The 20,328-nt window shown below is 41.8% G+C and overlaps 2 protein-coding genes across 3 annotated transcripts; both read right to left on the bottom strand.

Moving 5' to 3' along the window:
* Positions 1–8,258: 8,258 nt before the first annotated feature.
* Positions 8,259–10,409, bottom strand: LOC135508274 (regulator of G-protein signaling 21-like). Of its 2 annotated transcripts, none has more exons than XM_064928351.1 (4): positions 10,211–10,409; positions 9,822–9,984; positions 9,393–9,559; positions 8,259–9,044 (listed from the first exon to the last, which is right to left on the bottom strand). In XM_064928351.1, the coding sequence occupies exons 2-4, from the start codon at positions 9,928–9,930 to the stop codon at positions 8,868–8,870; spliced, it is 453 nt and encodes a 150-aa protein (XP_064784423.1). In that variant the 5' UTR covers positions 9,931–9,984; positions 10,211–10,409; the 3' UTR covers positions 8,259–8,867. The 2 variants fall into 2 exon arrangements, with proteins under 2 accessions (XP_064784423.1, XP_064784431.1); XM_064928359.1 differs by having other exon boundaries at positions 9,822–9,901.
* Positions 10,410–13,273: 2,864 nt separating this feature from the next.
* LOC135517049 (regulator of G-protein signaling 21-like) lies at positions 13,274–19,635 on the bottom strand. The gene is made up of 5 exons (XM_064941076.1): positions 19,382–19,635; positions 17,892–17,990; positions 16,681–16,742; positions 15,945–16,111; positions 13,274–13,872 (listed from the first exon to the last, which is right to left on the bottom strand). Exons 1-5 carry the CDS (start codon positions 19,501–19,503, stop codon positions 13,612–13,614), a joined length of 711 nt encoding a protein of 236 aa, XP_064797148.1. The 5' UTR covers positions 19,504–19,635; the 3' UTR covers positions 13,274–13,611.
* Positions 19,636–20,328: the final 693 nt, after the last annotated feature.

Genomic DNA, 20,328 nt, shown 5'->3' with positions numbered 1-20,328 from the left:
TCTTGTTCTCCAACCATGTATTATCTCATAAAATGTATTACATCTTATCCAGCAAAGGCCAGTATGCGACCAATCAGATTTACCAAGCAGATACACCAAAGATGCAAATAATAATGGTCTTGGGTCTCCTTGAATAATGTTTAGGATCATAACCCTGCCATGACAAAAGCCCTCTGTAGATGAGCTTGCTCTGTTTGAGACAGCTAAATTGTGTGATAAGGGCTTAACAAGTGAACATGACAATCAATTGATATTGAACTGTTTCCAAACCGAGAATGGAACCTGGGTGTCTGTGGGTGCTGGGCTCTGAGGTTGTGGCTTCACCATTAGAGCATGCAGCTTTCTCTGGGTCTGTAGGTTCAGGAATGTCCTCTGAAAAGAAATGATAGCTCATTTATTTAGAATTCAATACAGAAATATCTAATATACATAAGTATTCACACCCCTGAATCAATACTTTGTAGAAGCACCTTTGGCAGCGATTACAGCTGTGAGTCTGTAAAAGTCTGTAAAAGCTTTACACACCTGGATTTTGCAACATTTTGCCCAATATTCTTTTCAAAATTCTTCACGCTCTGTCAAATTGGTTGTAGATTGTTGTTAGACAACCATTTTCAGGCCTTGTCATAGATTTTCAAGTAGATTAAAGTACAAACAGTAACTTGGACACTCATTCACGGTCTTCTTTGTAAGCAACTCCAGTATAGATTTGGCCTTGTATTTTAGGTTATTGTCCTGCTGAAAGGTGAATTCATATCCCAGTGTCTGGTAGAAAGGTTTTCCTCTAGGATTTTTCCTGTGTTTAGCTCCATTACGTTTCTTTTTTATCTCGTTTCTTTTTTATCTCGAAAACTCCCCAGTCCTTAACGAGTACAAGCATACCCATAACATGATGCAGCTACCACTATGCTTGCAAATATGGAGAGTGGTACTCAGTAATGTGTTTTATTGTATTTTCCCCAAATATAACACTTTGTATTCAGGACAAAATGTTAATTGCTTTGCCACATTTTTTGCAGTATTACTTTATTGCCTTGTTGCAAACAGGATGCATGTTTTGGAATAGTTTTATTCTGTACAAGCTTCCTTTTCACTCTGTAATTTAGGTTAGTATTGTGGAGTAACTACAATGTTGTTGATCCATTCTCAGTTTTCTCCTATCACAGCCATTAAAATATGTCTCATGGTGAAATCCCTGAGTGGTTTGCTTCTTCTCTGGCAAATGAGTTAGGAAGGACATCTGCATCTTTGTAGTGACTGGGTGTATTGATACACCAACCAAATTGTAATTAATAACTTCAAACCATGCTCAAAGGGATATGCAATGTCTGCTTTTTATTTTTTTACCCATCTACCCTTCTACCCTGCCCTTCTTTGCGAGGCATTGAAAAACATTCCTGGTCTTTGTGGTTGAATCTTTGTTTGAAATGCACTGCTCCACTGAGGGACCTTACAGTATGTGTGGGGTACAGAGCTGAGGTAGTTATTCAAAAAATTATGTTAAACACTATTATTGCACACAGTCCATGCAACTTATTATGTGACTTGTTATGCACATTTTTACTCCTGAACTTATTTAAGCTTGCCATAAAACAAAGGGGTTGAATATTTATTGACTTTTCAGCTTACTGAAATATTTATTGACATTTCAGCTTACTTTTTACATTTTATTTACATAATTCCACTTTGACATTATGGGATAATGTCATTATGGGATATTTTCCCACAAAATGTGGAAAACGTCTAGGGGTGTGAATACTTTCTGAAAGTACTGTCAGTATGTTTTGTTTGTATCATGTAAGGTCGGCTGCTCTGGCTAACGTCAAACGTAGCTATGTCCCCGGTATTGGTCTTCCATGGATGTTTATATGACAAGCTGTCGACCTTGGTTACATCTCTCGCAGTGCTCACTCTGACATGCTTCAGCTAGCTATGCTGAAGACATTGGTAGCTAGCTACATAGTAATTTAGTGACCATTCCTTTGGACTTTTCACGAGTTACTCATTGTTAGAAAAACGTTTGTTGGAAATGGGATGTTAGCTACTGTATTTATTGAATATTATATGAATCTCATGAATTAAAATGGCCAATTTTGTCGGAATGAATTATCTTCATTTCTCAGAGATCAAATTATGTTTCAACAAAATAATGTTGCAGAAATGCTAATCTTTCCTGTTTCTGACCAGAGAAACGATTTCAGAACCATCTGAGATGGTGGGTGTCATGGCTTGCTGAAATGATATGGAACGACTCGCCATTTAGATGGGATTATTCTGAATTGTATACATGATTAGAACCAATTATACATAACTAGAAAAATACAATTCCTGAGTAATATTTGTGTGCTTGCTCAAGCTGTCCAAAAGTATTTTGATGGCCGTGGGAGAAGTTTAAATTGTTTGAGCCCAGTGTAGAATTCAAGCCGAACAGAAGATAAAGCAGTCGTAAGAAGACATTGGAGACTTTCTATGATACCAGATGTACTATATTTTGGGCAACATGCCCTCTCTGTCTACCTAGGCTTACTTTGCATGCCTTCACCATGGTTACAGAAGGTATGCAAAGTTTCATCCATCAGGCCAAGGTTCAGTAATGCACCTTTTGGCCCTACGCACAATGAACAAGCATTGTCAGTGCATCTAGACACCGTGGTTTAAAGCTTCCACTGGATGAGTGTTGATCATATGAAAGGGGTATTCTCAGTGTATACAATATTGTTCATTACTGCGCTTCTCTTTGCACAGTCCTTCAAAGATGTTGAGCACACCACAAGCTCTCCACGTTCTCCAAAAGTGTTTTTGCTGCTCCTGCTTCTCTGTACTGTTCCATTTCTTCAAAACATACATTTGAGGTTAAGGCTTAAGTTTAGGCACTATATCCGAACAGTTAAGGTAAGGGTTAAGGTTTGGGATAAACATTACATTTAGGTGCTCATTCCAAATTGTTATGGTAAGGGTCCGTGGCGGTTCTAGCTTGTTGTATGGCTCCCTGGGCGAATCCCCCCCTTTCAGCTCCCTGGGCGAATCCCCCCTCCCTTTCGGCTCCCTGGGCAAACCCCCCTTTCAGCTCCCCATACTGCACCAACTGTCATTTTTATTCAGACATTTGGAACAACACAAATAAATAATCATAACGTTTAAAACAATATAAATATAAAAATAAGACTCCGATATATCAAAAAGAAGTAACAAAGACAAATGGAAATACATATTTGTTGATTTGGCACTCGAGCATCAATACATTATCCTTCCACCAACACTGTCAACCAAGAGTCAAGACTAAACCCATTCACCTTGGTGGTGTGCAGACTGGTTTTATATTATTCTTAACGATTTCACACAAACCAGAAAAGAAATGCAACAATATGTCTGTGAAACTATATATTCACATGAATTGTGGTTTATTTGATAATGTGATGTGACTGATTTTACTAATTGTATTAGTACTGTAAAAAATTATAGGTGCGCTATTTGATAGATTTCCCCACTCCCTCAACCTCGGGCTTCAAGTGGGGGAGACCTGAGGTACACCTACCCTCGCCATCTCATACTTCTAAGTGGGAGAACTTCCCAGGCAGGAACCTGCCGAGCTCACAAACTAGAATCAGGGCACCCACTCTGACAAGGTTAATTGACCCACATTCCCACACGGTGACATGATATCATTGACCTGACGTGCAAATTAGCGGAAGATAACCGATCCCTCAAATGTGACCATTCCAAATGTCGCCTGTACCTAAATTTGCCACTGGTAAGGGTTAAGGTTTGAGATATGGTTAAAACCAAAAACAAATGTCCATGGCTGAGTGCTATGGTCATCGTTGCATCGTTGCATGAAGAAGCCAAACACACAGAAATAAGAAACATAGAACACAAAACATAGAATGCCCACCCCAACTCACGCCCTGACCAAACCAAAATAGAGACAGGCCCCTAAACCTATAGGGGAGGGTCTGGGTGGGCATCTATCCGCGGTGGTGGCTTTGGTGCGGGACGTGGACCCAGCTTCACCTTAGGCTTGGCCCACTTACTGGCCCTCACCGCCGACACCCAGACTGGGGACCCTCGCAGCGGGCCCCGGACAGGAGGGAGACTCTGGCAGCTCCGGACAGGAGGGAGACAATGGCAGCTCAACACAGGAGGGAGACTCTGGCAGCTCCGGACAGGAGGGAGACTCTGGCAGCTCCGGACAGGAGGGAGACTCTGGCAGCTCCGGACAGGAGGGAGACTCTGGCAGCTCCGGACAGGAGGGAGACTCTGGCAGCTCCGGACAGGAGGGAGACTCTGGCAGCTCCGGACAGGAGGGAGACTCTGGCAGCTCCGGACAGGAGGGAGACTCTGGCAGCTCCGGACAGGAGGGAGACTCTGGCAGCTCTGGACAGGACACAGGCACAGGACTCACCAGGCTGGGGAGACCTACTGGAGGCCTGGTCCGTGGAGGAGGCACAGGATAGACCGGGCTGTGGGGGAGCACTGGAGATCTGGTGCGTAGCCTTGACACCACTCTTCCAGGCTGAATGCCCACTCTAGCCCGGCACGTGCAGGGAGCTGGAACAGGGCACACTGGGATCTCCTGGTGACCTGGGGAAACCGTGCCTAGAGCTGGCGCGGGATATCCTGGCCCGAGGAGATGCACTTGGAGGTCTGGAGAGCAAGGCTGGCACCATCCTTCCTGGCTGGATCCTTACCCGAGCCCGGCAGATGCGGGGACCTGGAATGTAGCGCACCGGGCTAAGAACGCGTACTGGAGAACTGTAGCGCCAAGCTGGCACAAGACGTGCAGGGCTGGGGAGGCGCACAGGAGGCCTTGTGCGTGGGTCTGGCACAGTCTTCACCAGGCGGGTAGCACGCACCCCAGGACGAGTATGGAGAGCTGACTCAGGTGACATCAAATCGAGGACACGCTCCGTCGGGTGGATGTCATGCCTTATGCACCAACACAGCAACTCTCTCATTAATCTCTCCTCCAATCTCCCCATCAACTCCTTCACTGTCTCTGCTTTGCTTCCTTTGCTCACCTCCAATTTCACCCCGACTGGCTCTGGTTCCATCCTCGGGCTCCGCCGACCGTCCCGTGTGCCGACCGTCCCGTATTGGGGCTGCCTCTCCTGGCCACGCTGCTTGGTCCTTTGGTGGTGGGTAGTTCTGTTACGGTCATCGTTGCATGAAGAAGTGGACCAAAGCGCAGCGTGGTAAGTGTTCATGATTTATTAATAGAACTGAACACTGAATAACAAAAACAACAAAGAGAACGAACGAAACCAAAACAGTTCTGTCTAGTGCAGACACAAAAACAGAAAACAACTACCCACAAAACACAGGTGGGAAAAGGCTACCTAAGTATGGTTCTCAATTAGAGACAACGATAGTCAGCTGCCTCTGATTGAGAACCACACCCGGCCAAAAACACAGAAATAGAAAACATAGAACACAAAACATAGAATGCCCTACCGAACTCACGCCTCGACCAGACCAAAATAGAGACATAAAAAGGATCTCTAAGGTCAGGGCGTGACACTGGGATTGAACACAAAAACTTCTGATCAAGAGTCATGGGATTACACCAATCAACAACAAAACCCAAACCGACTTGATGATAATAGTGCAAGTTGTCTGATACTATGTGGTTGTATAGTCATGACTGTCAACATGAAACCTGTGCAGCTTCTGTTTTATCTATTCCATAATTCCCCAACTGGGGGCCCTCGGGTGGTTTTATTTGGCCCCCCAGGTTTTCTGACCAAGAACAAATATATATATCTGAGTGTGTAATTTTCATTGTTGGACATAAAAGACTGTAAAAACACCAGGAAATCAGCGCTAAGTGATTTTAATTTAAGAAATCCCACACATAATAAAGAGACAAATGTAATCAGGGTTTGAAATTATTATGTTTTAATCAAACATTATATCTGTTTGGGTTTCTTGCGGTCAATTTGTAGTCTACAAATCATTTGTAATTTGTTCCGGCCCCCCAACCGCCCCTAATATATACATACAATTTACTGTAGGACATTTGAATAATTTAGCAGGCACTTATCCAGAGTGAGTTACAGGAGAATGTAGGGTTAAGTGCTTTGCTCAAGGGCACATTGACAGATTTTTCACCTAGTCAGCTCAGGGATTCGAATCATTGTGACTTTTCAGCTACTGGCCTAACGCTTTTAACTGCTAGGCTGGCCGAACCACTAGGCTACCTGCCACCCAAGTTCTGGTGCAGGGCCAAGTTTAATTTGTTTACAAAACAAGAACATAAGTCAATGTGTGAGCTTTGCTGCCACCTGGAGTTGGAGAGCTGTACACACTTCAGGGACCACACCCTCTGTTCCAACACCCTTCTAACCCATCTCCTTAAAGTGTTCAGAGTTGTTTTTTGAAATACTGGATTGATGCCAGCATGGGCTAGAGGGAGTTTCCATCAAATTTCAAATATTTCATATTTATCCATGGATGGGGAGTGAACGTGTGCACTCTTCGGGGAAACGGAAAGTTAATCGGATCGCAATCATGGTCAATCAAAACAATCGGGATGTTTTGCATCGAATTCAAAATGATAGCACAGAGACACCCTGACTGCACTACGCACAATTTACATGAGAGCAAAATTGCTGCTGATTAAATGTTTTCTTCAAAAGAGATATCTGATTTTAAATACATACCGTTGAAGTCGGAAGTTTACATACACTTAGGATGGAGTCATTAAAACCCATTTTTCAACCACTCCATAAATTTCTTGTTAACAAACTATAGTCTTGGCAAGTCAGTTTGGACATCTATTTTGTGCATGACACAAGTCATTTTTCCAACAATTGTTTACAAACAGATTATTTCACTGTATCACAATTCCGGTGGGTCAGAAGTTTACTTACACTAACTTGACTGTGCCTTTAAACAGCTTGTAAAATCTCAGAAAACGATGTCATGGCTTTAGAAGCTTCTGATAGGCTAATTAACATAATTTGAGTCAATTGGAGATATGCCTTTGGATGTATTTCAAGGCCTACCTTCAAACTCAGTGCCTCTTGGCTTGACATCATGGGAAAATCAAAAGAAATCAGACCTCAGAAAAATAATTGTAGACCTCCACAAGTCTGGTTCATCCTTGGGAGCAATTTCCAAACGCCTGAAGGTACCACGTTCATCTGTACAAACAATAGTACGCACGTATAAACAACATGGGACCATGCAGCCTTCATACTGCTCAGGAAGGTGACGCATTCTGTCTCATAGAGATTGACGTACTTTGGTGCGAAAAGTGTAAATCAATTGCAGAACAACAGCAAAGGATCTTGTGAAGATCCTGGAGGAAACAGGTACAAAAGTAGCTCTATCCACAGTAAAACGAGTCCTATATCGCCATTACCTGAAGGGCCACTCGGCAAGGAAGAAGCCATTGCTCCAAAACTGCCATAAAAAAGCCAGACTACGGTTTGCAACTGCACATGGGGACACAGATCGTACTTTTTGGAGAAATGTCCTCTGGTCTGATGAAACAAAAATATAACTGTTTGGGGGGGGTCTTGCAAGCCGAAGAACACCATTCCAACCGTGAAGCACGGGGGTGGCAGCATCATGTTGTGGGGGTGTTTGCTGCAGGTGGGACTGGCGCACTTCCTTATTGTGGGAAGCTTGTGGAAGGTTACCTGAAATGTTTGACACACGTTAAACAATTTAAAGGCAATGCTACCAAATACTAATTTTGTGTATGTAAACTTCTGACCCACTGGGAATGGGATGAAATTATAGCTGAAATAAATCAGTCTCTCTACTATTATTCTGACATTTCACATTCTTAAAATAAAGTGGTGATCCTAACTGACCTATGTTTACTAGGATTGAATGTCAGGAATTGTGAAAAACTGAGTTTAAATGTATTTGGCTAAGGTCTATGTAATCTTCCGACTTCAACTGCACATATGAACAGACCAAATAAACAAATGACAATAGAGATTTCAGATCATTCTCATTCATCACCCGACTCAAAGTTTTCCACCACATGTTATCCACCATTCACAAAAAATGCCCTCCCTTTGTCTCCCTGAATATCTGGGAACTTAAAAGGTTAGAATGCATACAACTTTGAATTGCAGTAGCCAGTGCACCTGTAAAAAGCAGGCACATAATGGTTGCATCTGGCTTTCCCAAAAATATCCACGCAGAAGAAGGACAGGAGCTTGGCAACTCATTTGTATAGTTTTTTATTTCAAATTTGATGCTTGATTCATTCAGATCATTTTAATTTCAATTTGAGACGGCATCTGATTACATACAGAAGTGATAATACTATTGATACAAATTAAGAACTTATTCATCATCTAATTTATAGTCAAAGCGGCAACATTTTGGCATTTTAGTCTCTACAAATAACTTAGTTAAATAAAACAACATTGCACACATTATACTATATACATTAATTGAGAATGGAATCAACCCATTAAATGTAGTCACCGGTTAAAGAAAATATATATCTGATATTGTTTGGACATGGATTGCAATAACATGGTAAGCATAGCGTAGATGAAAGAGTTGAAAGAATGTGTTTCTCAACTTCTGGGTTGTTCTTGACCAGTTCCTGGTTAAATGGTGAGCTGGCAGCCATTTAGTCAGTTCTCAGGTGCTAGTTTTAAGGAACGATACAATCCATTTCCACGTGCATTGCTACATTTAAAAACAGTCTAGCCAGGAGATTCTGGATATTGCTAAACTAAACCCTAGGTAACATCACCCTAGGTAAGTCGAAAATAAGGTAAAAAATAAACAAAACCATCCCTTTAATCAAAGTGGTCCTCCATGGATGGAGGGACTATAGCTTGTGTGTGGTACATAAAACATTGAGAAACACTTAGAGCGTTTGTCATTTAAGAGAGTCACCTTGCATCTGCTCTCCTAAGCAAATCCTGGTAGATGTCTGACTTGAGGAATCGTGGGTAACAATCCCTGGCCATCAGACTGTAAATCAGCTTCTGTGCCACGTCAAAGGAAGTCAGGCTCGGCTGGGAGATGTTCTTGGTGATATTTTCTCTGGTCCCACAATCAATGTTGATCTTCAACCAAGATATAAGCCCAGTAAATACATGTTGTTTTTTTCCCAGACACATTTCTACGTCTGATGTCCACTGAATGTATAAAGGCAGACAAAAGTATAAACAGGTCTAGATCCAACCAGGTCCTTATTAATTCATTTGTTTGTTCTGAGTTGTTATGAAATCCAGCAGATTGTCATCGGGGGTTGTATGTGTCGAGTGTATCAGAGTACGGATGCTGATCTAGGATCAGGCATCTCTTGTCCATTTAATCGTATTCATTATGATCTTAAAGGCTAAACTGATCAGCCTAGATCAGCACTCCTACTCTGAGATGCTTGATACATACGGCCTCAGGTAGCTACTTACCTGTCTGGGTGCTTCACATTCCACAAACTCAGAGTAGATCCTGTTTGCAGAGGAGATCATCTCTGGAAGAGACTTGATCTTCTTGTAGTCCTCACAGGCCAGCCAAAACAGGATATTCTCCTCACTATACTCGGACTTCAGGAATTGTCGGAAAGCTGCCTGCCCAGCTGGACATATGGAAAAATAGGAAAAGAAGGGAAATGAGATGTCTCTATGTTTGTTATTGTAAGAAAGCATATGAGCGTGAGTTCTGTCGCAAGACAAAGGTAGTAATCCTAACTTGATACATTTTAGTTACTTGTAACAGACAATCGTAATTTGCCTGTGATTTTCTAAATCACATCCTGAGGATGGCATAATCAGCTTGGCACTGTCGGTGATGCCTTCTAGACAGGCAGTATAGTAAAAGGATAAAAACGTTGTCCTTACGTTTACTACACAGGAGTTTGTCCACAGACTCTCCCCAAGTCTCAGCCTCTTCAAGTGGGTCCTTGAGAAAGCAACAAAATCTACCCTTGAAAAGAGCGTTGAGATCCATCACTAGCCCAGTAATCAATGATTTTCAAAACACAATATCAAATCTGCCTCACACCTGGAAAGAAAATAGATGAATACGGTCCATCAATGGTTTTGCATTTAAAAAATATGTTTTATAGTCCAGTGAAAAGATCTTTAAAAAAAATTCAAATAACCTGTTATCCAATACATTATATTAACTTAGATACAAAATGCACATAGTAGACTCCTCATTCTTGCAATAAGTCGTAACTTGAAACATAGCGGCATTCATCTACAGAATCAGTGATAATCAAACTCACTTTATTGCCATGGCAGCGTTGTCTGTCTGGGAGAGAGAAAATCGTTCCTGCCAATGTGAGGCTAAGATTTTGATTGTTCCGAGGTGAGGGAGTTAAGTTGCAGGGAATGATCTAGACCAGACTCCCTCCGTGAATGGGACACATGAAAATCAGTATGCAAAGTGATGTTTGCGAGAGAGGGTATCCTTCCTTCCGAGGCCTCTCTGACCCCTGAGAGAGTATACACCTGGGTTTCAAGGAGTGGCCCTCATGTCTTCGATGATATCCTGTCCACCTCAGTTTCAATCATAGATATGAAGATGAAAGACAGAGTATATAGTCCTAATATTTAAAAAAGAGTGTACCATGGTACACAATGGTACATTTACCATGGTAAAGGGCGTTTCCATCGATGAATGGCACTAGTACTACTTGGTAACAAATGGTGCCCAGTAGAGCTTGTTTCAAGTTATTATTAGAATGTTATAGAGATGTAGCTTTTTACATGTTATTACTCTGTAATTACCATTTCACCAGATCATTTCTCAGTGGATAAATACTCTACAGTAAAACCAAAATCTCTTTCAGATAGTCGTTCTTGGTCAGTAACAGAAACATAAGATAAGTACGCAAGTACGCATTTTTATACTTTTCAAGTACAGGTATGTGTATTTATGTTTTTCGAACAGCCTAAAAAGCTACACATGGAATATATCATCAGCTGTTGTATTGTAACAAAATAGCCAACTACAGCATCAAAACATATTGAAGGATTTGTGAAGGATTTTGGAATACAGGTATCTGTATTTATGCTTTTGAACAGCCGAAGAAGCTACAGATGGAAAATGAAATGAGGTCAAATGAGTGAGGTGAAATGCAAAATAGAAAATGAAAGGTAAACAGATGATGAAGTGCTTATGAAGCACCTAGATGGGAGGCTGACCATAAACAAATAGAGCATGAAGGGAATCCCACATCCTGTTACTACGCTGGATTTGCATCTCTGTTGTGGAACATCTTCCACATTTAATTATAATGACACAGCAACAATACTATTCTATGCTATGCTCTGTGCATGATGCGTGTGATATCTTCAGTCTTTCTTTCTTATGTCTGTCAAAACTAACCCTGCACTAAAGCACATCATATGTTTAGACATGGTAAACTCTATTTTGACTTGTGTGAAAGTTTGAGTGATATCCGAGTGTTAGGAATACTGGCCTTTGTGAATAAAGTACTAAAAGTACAATATGGTCCATGTTTGCTTGAAAAGGGCTACATATATAAAATATTGTACTGGTTATATTTCCCTTCTCTGATCCTTTTATGGTGTTGAATATCTACCACCTTGATGGGAGGGTCAAAGGTTAACCACAGATGCAGTCAGTGCAAGGTATACCCTTTCTGCATATTGGAAACCCATCCTCATGTGTCAGCCAAGTGATGCATTGTGGGATAGGGGTAATGGAATATTCCCAATGTATCCAGTAACTGCAAATGTGTAGCCATTAATGTACTAATGAAGATTAATGATGGCGGGTCATGGCATATGAGGACAGTCTTCATGGTGTACGAGGACAGTCCTTCCTGTGGTGCTCACATATCCTGATCCCCATCATCCTCCAGCCCAGGATATTATGTGCTTCCCAAACAAAACCAAGAATGGAAATCTCACCAAGTGATGGAAAACACCACGGCGATCCCGATTTGCATCCGCGTGGACGAAATTTGATTTTCAAAAGAGGTGTTTGTCTCTCATGTGCACAGTGCTGAGAAGTGTTGCAATTGGTGCACTGCAGACTCTAAAACCCGTCTATTGCTGGTGTGGTTGCTATACATCCCAAAACTACAAAGTTGGTGGATTCTTCTTCAAGTTAACCCAGAGGAGTTTATTATCAAAGCATTCCTACCCACACACAAAACATAAATAAAACAGTTTTTCCCCCATTTGTGGTTTCCCTTATTCCCTCAGCTGCCATGTAGACATTGCATTGTGGCATGTTTATTAAAATGTACAGGTTTCATACACACATTAAGGAGTTTTCCATAGTAACATAGTAACAAGGCCCAATCATTTTTTCTGGCTACTTGATTTGACCAGGAAGTACTCTTGGCCCACACTGGGTTAGGGTGCTTCCTCTGGTAACCCACAGTGAGGCACTGTGTATCCTCGACGAGCACCTTCAGCAGCCTACAAAAAACAAGTATATTTTCCCCATGTGCTGCAACAATGTCTGCCCACCTGTGTGAAATAAATATAAATATTTTATTTAAAAAAAGGCAAGGCAAGGATTTGAATCCCACAGTGTACATAGTCCTCCACTCCTAACACTTTTTGTCTCCACTGTAAGTAGGTTCATTTCTAGGGCATCGGTTTGAATCAGTGAGGGGTAAGGAAACATCAGCCAACGTTAGCATTCCTGAATTAAATTAATGTAAATTGAAGCTAAATGCTAAATGCTTTATCGCATTTGTTTTTGTTGCCTGCCTGGCATATGTATTTATTAGGGTTGTTTCGTCGCAAAGTCTTAAGTCAAGTCAAGTGTGGCGCCTAGTGATTTCTCTATCCGAAAGATTTGGCATTGCTGTGAACTGTCTTGGAATTTCAACTACTACTAATACGTGATTTTTTTTAATGTCCAGGCAATGTGTAGTTAAAAAAATAAATATATATATATATATATATCCCACCAAACTCCCATGGTGAAGATGCCATGAAGCCAATACTGTCCGTCATTTAACTCTTAGTGGGTAGGAAACAATCTAATCACTTTGCTGTAATGAATTTGACACCGCCAAGATAGATTCAGTGGGATCGTTGGCAGCTTGGAATGATTACATATTTTTCTTTGTAAGGAATACCGTGTGCATACCAATGACGTGAATAATTCTAACCGTAGAGTGGTTACTCACTTGCTCAGTGAGGTCTATACATTTTTTTTTGTGATTTGACAGCGGGTCCCTTCCAAATACTTCTATCGCACCTTCTGATTGTGTAATGCACTAACGTCATAGTCGCTATTTGTCATGTTTTCTGTTTGTCTCTTTTGACATAATTGAACCGTTATAAACGTTAGAAAAAGCTTTAATAGTACATCGTTTATTCCAATAATTACTCTCCAGACTATATATACAATTTACAACTAAAAGCCAACATAACAGATTATTATCATAAATTATTGAATTAATACAAGCAGTGGCAAGACATTTAACGGTAATAGAGATGAATATTAGTATTCGAAAACAGTATTCTGTGTCTAGATGGGGAACACTTTAACTGATAGCTGTAAAGTCAAATCTCTTCAGAAAGTCTCATTAAAAAACACAACAACGAGTCACACAGCGAGTCAGATACAGGCATTGCACCGCAAGAGAAATCAGAAGGGTGTGTGTGTGTTTTGTGCTACTCTCAGTTTAAGATTCTACAACCAGGCATAGGAGTCGCCCGTGGCCTCCCCTCGCGGCTCATTGAAAACGCAGGACCGTGACCTCCGGCGGAACATGGTGGTCCCGGGGCCTTTTCTCTTGGTGAGGCGAAGGTAGATTTCGGAAGTGAGGAACCTTGGGTAGCAGTCTTTTTTCATCAGGCTGTAGACTTTGCTCTGTGCCGCATCGAAGCAGGTATTCGTCGGCGTGGTGATGGTCTTCTGGATGGCCACCTTTGTTGCGTAGTCGATGTTGACCTAAAAGTAAAGTGACACTATTGTGTTAAGTGGCTCAATCCCAAATCAAACCTTAGATATGGTAATATGGTACTAGCTCCTCCTTCCCATTTGATTGTTTTCAAAAGAAAAGCAATACTTATTCCAACTGGTGCTTGTGCAAAGCACATCTTCCCGTTGATTTTGCGATCACTCAAACATCTGTTATGTCCGCTCAAACAAATTCCAGTTCCCTTCAAAATGTCAGTTTTTTTTATTTGTATCTACACTATACAAAAGTATGCGGACACCGCTTCAAAATAGTGGATTCGGCTATTTCAGCCAGACCCGTTGCTGACAGGTGTATAAATTGAGCACACAGTCATGCAATCTCCATAGACAAACATTGGCAGTAGAATGGCCTTACTGAAGAGCTCAGTGACTTTCAACGTGGCACCGTCATAGGATGCCACCTTTCCAACAAGTCAAATTTCTGCCCTGTTAGAGCTGCCTGGGTCAAATTTAAGTGCTGTTATTGTGAAGTGGAAACATATAGGAGCAACAATGGCTCAGCCGTGAAGTGGTAGGCCACACAAGCTCACAGAACGGGACCGCCAAGTGCTGAAGCACATAACGCGTAAAAATCGTTTGTCCTCAGTTGCAACACTCACTACAGAGTTCCAAACTGCCTCTGGAAGCAATGTCAGCACAATAACTGTTTTGTCGGGAGCTTCATGAATCGGGGTTCCAAGGCCGAGCAGCTGCACACAAGCCTAAGATCATCATGCGCAATGCCAAGCAGTGGCTGGAGTGGCATAAAACTTGCCGCTAATGGACTCTGAAGCACTGGAAACGCGTTCTCTGGAGTGATGAATCACGCTTCACCATCTGGCAGTCTGGCAGAGAAATCTGGGTTTGGAATGCTACCTGCCGAATGCATAGTGCCAACTGTAAAGCTTGGTGGAGGGGGAATAATGGTCTGGGGCAAATGCAAACAACAAATGCATCCAATAAGTTTGTAGAGTCACAAGCTTGATGTAATCATTGTGTGCTAGGAGAATGGGACCAAATACTAAACTTTTGACTGCTTTAATGCAGATATAAGTGAATTTGTCCTATTGCCACTCACTGTAGTCTCCGCCTAATGTTGAATATGCAAGAGTATTTGACAAAAACAATCAAGAATTTGAGTGAAATCCATGGTGAAAGCTACTGGAGATTGTGAAATCGTGAGGGGGCGGTACCTTAGAGAGATGCTGGTTGGAAATAGAGTAATTTCATGCAAATATATTAAATTATGCCCATGGTTATATATAAATTAGATGTTATTTTAGCTATACACCCAATCCTTTCTATTGGCAAGTGTGACTTGTTTAAGATCAGTGGGAGAGGGGTAAATGTACTCTAAACAGCTACAGTTCATGACTGGCCCAAGACACCTTGAGACATTCTTCCTAGTTTATGTTACGCAGAGCCCTCCATGTAAATGCACTTCTGTGACACAATACTTGGTTTAGAAGTCATGCTCACTTATTCTTCAACCGAGCTTAGAAGACACTAACATCATCATCTCAAACTGAAAGAGTCTGGGTAATTATTCCACTTGCTCAGTTGCTGCTCGTCGCAGAGAAGGAAAACCACACGGTCACGATCTGTCTTCATCCAATGGTGCCTGAGGTTGTAACGCTTCGAAACCACCCGCTTCTGTAATGGTCATATCTGTCTTACTAGGGGTATAGAGCATCTTCTTAACCATAGGTTTATCATGCACTCGGGGCTTTGTTCATGCCTCACACTCATTGTAAACCTCTGCATAATTCCAATGCGTAGTTTATAAAAGTCGAAGTCTGTATAGCGGTGAATGTTGATGCATTTTCATCCAGTCTCCTTTTGAATTAGATCAAGACCATAGAAGATCAACAAGAATGAGATTTGATCTTTCTGTGAATGCTTGACCAACTAGCAGCTTTAGGGAAGTCCCATTGATGTGGCCCCACAGTTTCCCCAATTGCCATTAATAGGGCCCACATGGTCAGGGAAACATCTAGACCCTATACAGCTTACAAAGCTCCAGCAAGGCCTATTTAGTTTAGTTTCTCAAGCACCATATATACCTCCTTTGGGGAATCGGCTTCAATAAAGACAGCATACATCTGCTTGGCTTTGGTGATGAGCCTGGCATCCGAGTCGATGGTCTTGTATTCCTCACAGGCCAACCAGAACTCAATGTTCTCCTCACTGAACTCTGTTCTGAGGAACTGAGAAAACGTCTCCACTCCATCTACTCGGGGGAGAAGAACATACTCTTTAATGATCCATTGGATTTATTGGATTCAATCGTGAGGCTTATATGGATAAAAAACAACATGTACTGCTCCAGAATAATGGCGACAAAGGGATCTGCACTGTCCCCACTGATACTATAGATGAGTTACTTCGTAACTTACACTTGATTGAATTTCAGACTGCATTAATTGAGATTTGGCTGATTTTGGTTAATTCCGATTCAAAATAGAAATGGTCAAGCTCTGTAGATTCCCAACCTGCTCTCAATGGAAAGTGGGAAAGATAATATTGAACATTCAACCACTGATCTCAATGACTCATAGAGCGAGCCCAGCAAAATTATTCACAGCTGTAATGAAACACTCTTTCAATAGACATATCAGGAAGTTAGACAGGTTTGATAGTCTTACCTAACACTAAAAATATAGCAGTGAAACTCCATTGTTCTCTCCTCTAACCTTTAATTTCCCTAAAGACACTGTGGCTTCCCATTAAAGTTGTGCCTTGAACAAAAATAGACTCGCAATTTGTGACTAAATCAGACATCGCCGGTTTCAATCTAACCTGAATGTCTGAGCAGCTCTTCAAAGGTGCTACTCCAACTCAAAGCTGCCTCCGGTGAGATGCTGCGGAAATAAAGAGTCAGAGATACCATTTAAGTCCTTTGCTAATGATCTGTTTATTTGTTTATATATCTTTCTGTGCAAGCCTGTTGAACGCTGATGGTGGGCTACAGTATGTCTAGCTTCTGTTGTTTCCCAATGGTATTTTGATTGAGGAAAATAAACTGTATAGTCCATGAATTTAAAGGGGTATTTCAGCTAAATTACATTCGATATTTGTTTCCTTGTAGTAGTCTATGGGCTGGGCAATGCTGCTTAGGACGTACGGCAACAACGATCTAAATGTAATTGCGCTGAACTATCCCATTAAAGGCCCGCACAGACTATAAGATTTTAGCCGTCTCATATGACACCCAGACAAAATGTACACATCGTGGGCAAATTCTTAGGTCGTAAAACGATTGTCGGACATCTCACTGTGACAGGGTCTTGGGTTTGCCCATTTAAGTACGACTGTGTGCGGTCATAGTCTCCAACAAAGTTCTGGCAGTGTCAACAATGTTGAGCCTTTGTCGTGCAGTGTTGCATGCATTTATTTCTTCAAAATTAGAATTCACAGATTGGATAATGAAAACTTGGCGCAAGTAATGGCCTGTGTGTAGTTACAAATAACATAGAGACACATCGGCTGTCAACATGTCAACGCTTGTATTGTGTAACCGGCAATGACTATGCTGGGGGCGCATATCCCATTGGAGCTATGGGCCTAATATTCAGTGTTAGCGTTGTGATGTTCCTCTTCTATTTGAGAGTTGAGCTCCTCATGACGAGTAGCGCACGCTCACAGAGGTAGGAGGAGCAATGTCTGTCAGTCGTCAGCTTGTTGTTGTTCTCTCGATGCCGTGCTTTTGATACGTCCAGTTAACGTAGCCCAGCCCGGCTGACCTAGCCCCGCAAGCCAATTGCAGAATGGGACGACAGAACTGAAGCAAATCATATAATCTGGCCAAGTTGATGTAAATTAGGTCACATCGCAGAGTGTGACGTGTAATAATCGTAAAAGACTAAATCCGACATACAGTGTGGAAAGCCCTTGAGATTGAAAATGCTCTTCAATACAAATTGGGTAACTGGGGCAATTAAACATGTTATGTTATTCTGCAGGGCAATTTCTTTCCATTGCTTTGCCTCTACACTTGACTGACGCCTTACTTGCTGGTTGCGGTGGTGGTCTTCTTTTCTGGACTGATGTTTTCATGGGAGCCTGACTTGGTCAGCAGAAGGCTCAGTTGGCACCTCTTGTCTTTCAATCTGCAACCACAGTTAATGGAACACTTTACATAATGATTACTTTTCGGTTTACTGTACAGCAGTTTAATCATAATGAATGAAATCACTAGCCTGGCCCCAGACCTGTTTGTGCTGTCTTGCCAACTCCTATGGTTATTATTACGCTATACATTGTTTCAGTCGGCAAGACAGCGCAAACATATCTGGGAACCAGGCTACAAAATCACAACAACAGAGTAATAAACCGGCCATTGTTTACTCAAGCCGAGGACCTTTAACATGGACGATCACACGATAACTGAAATAAATAGGACCTCTTCTTTCTTTCCACCTGGGCCACATGACGTAAAGGTTAACAGAGCAAGCAGTGTTTCACTAAAGGCAGCAGTGGCATCTCATGGGGTGGACAGTGCCCTTGAGAATGATAGCAAAGTGAGACGGTGTGGGGTGGACAGTGCCCTTGAGAATGCTAGCAAAGTGAGATGGTGTCAGCGTGCTAACCATCATTCTGAAACTAGGAACCAACCACACGTACGCCCTGTAGACACAGAACAAAGGCAAACCAAGGGGAAATGTACTTCTGCACCTTTTCTCAACGAACCAGTATCTGCAACACATTCAAGGGGATTTGCATGGACAGGAATTCACACCGACGGACACTGAAACTGTGTTGTAAAATCATTCAAAAGTTGCATTTCCCGTCTCCTCTCTACCTCCTGTCGAGGTTGTATTGTTCAACTTTGTATCGTTAAATGATGGATAGTCACGAGGAACACATGTTTTACCATGTCACAATTCATCCCCATCGCGTAATTTAATTTAATTTGCCTCACAGTTCTACATCAAAAGTATCAACAAACCGAGACAGCCCCAAATGACTTCACACTCTCAAACAAACGACGCCGTGGCACTTTAACAACGACTCTGCGTCTCCTCTTGTCTCGTTGAGAACTCAGAGATGCAAAATAAATGAACCAAGGTACAGAACTCACGGTTGTTAGTGCTAGGGTGTCGCCTTAACGAATGAACATTTCTTTTCTGACCTCCTGCTATTGAGAGAATGGCAATGGCTCTCAGATGCACATGTGCCCTCTCACTCTGTAGAGACAAGTCAAGCGTGGTGCCATGGTAGACCCCCTTACATTATGAAGGCAACACAAACACTTAAAGAGTGGAAGAGTTGTGGAGGAGAAAGTCACACTATAAGAGAAGATATTCGTACTGGCAATAAGGTTTTCTCTGTCTGTCTCCCATTGCTGTTGTGCAATGCAAATAAAGGAAGTGCCATTCTTACAAGATGTAATGAAACAAGGTCTTAAAAGCTTCACAGAATTGTTAAAATACACCCAAAAAAATCGAAATCTGCTTTCAAATAAAAAAGGATAGGAAGATTTCAAGTGCAAAAAACCTACCTGGAATTACTATCTTTCATTCTCGGTGCCTTCAAGTCCTTAGGACCAAGCATTTTGAAATACGCTTCCTCCTTTGGGGCCAAAAAGTTGAATTGAGGAAATAGAAAAACAAATGTCTCCATGCTAGCTTCCTTCTAACTTTAGCATTTGTGAAGGCAGACCACGAGCAGCTCTTAGTGTTCGTTTAACCCCATCGTTTGTACCACATCTCTTTCTAAAGCTTCGCATAGCTAAAATATTTCCCCTGTACCTTTCACACTGCTTCCTGACCTAGGTGAACTACTGAGTTTACGGCAGCAAGAAAACCCCCTCATGCTCAACATCCTGCTTTAAAACTATTAACTATGAACTTCAAAGAAAACAATAACTTCCTATTACCAGACAAATAGTGCATTTACATTAGTAATACTGTACAAACCTGGATTAGGCCTACACTATGACTCCATCAAGCATTAAGTGATAGATTGATATGCAAAACTACTGTTGCAAATATTTGGATCAAAGGTATATTGAAGCACTTTCAACCTGTATTAATAGTGTATTGAACCTGTTCAAACCCGCGCTTTGAATGCAGCAGGTAGCCTAGTCGTTAGAGGGTTGGGCCAGTAACCGAAGGTCATTGATTTGAAAACCCGTTCCGATAAAGTGAAAAATCTGCCGATGTGCCTTTGAGCAAGGCACTTAACCCTCATTTGCTCCAGGGGCGCCGTACTACTATGTCTGACCCTGTAAAATGACACATTTCACTAAACATATCTGGTGTATCTGACAATATATATATATATATATATATCTATTCACTGAGTGTACAAAACATTAGGAACACCTGCTCTTTCCATGAAAGACTGACCAGGTGAATCCAGGTGATCCCTTATTGATGTCACCTGTTAAATCCACTTCAATGCGTGTAGATGAAGGGGAGGTGACAGGATAACCTTTTACTGCAA

The sequence above is a fragment of the Oncorhynchus masou genome, chromosome 3 (genome assembly GCF_036934945.1).
Source record: "Oncorhynchus masou masou isolate Uvic2021 chromosome 3, UVic_Omas_1.1, whole genome shotgun sequence".
Taxonomy (NCBI): domain Eukaryota; kingdom Metazoa; phylum Chordata; class Actinopteri; order Salmoniformes; family Salmonidae; genus Oncorhynchus; species Oncorhynchus masou.
The sequence above is the reverse complement of the archived record's forward strand: the minus strand, read 5'-3'. Positions and strand labels throughout refer to the sequence as shown.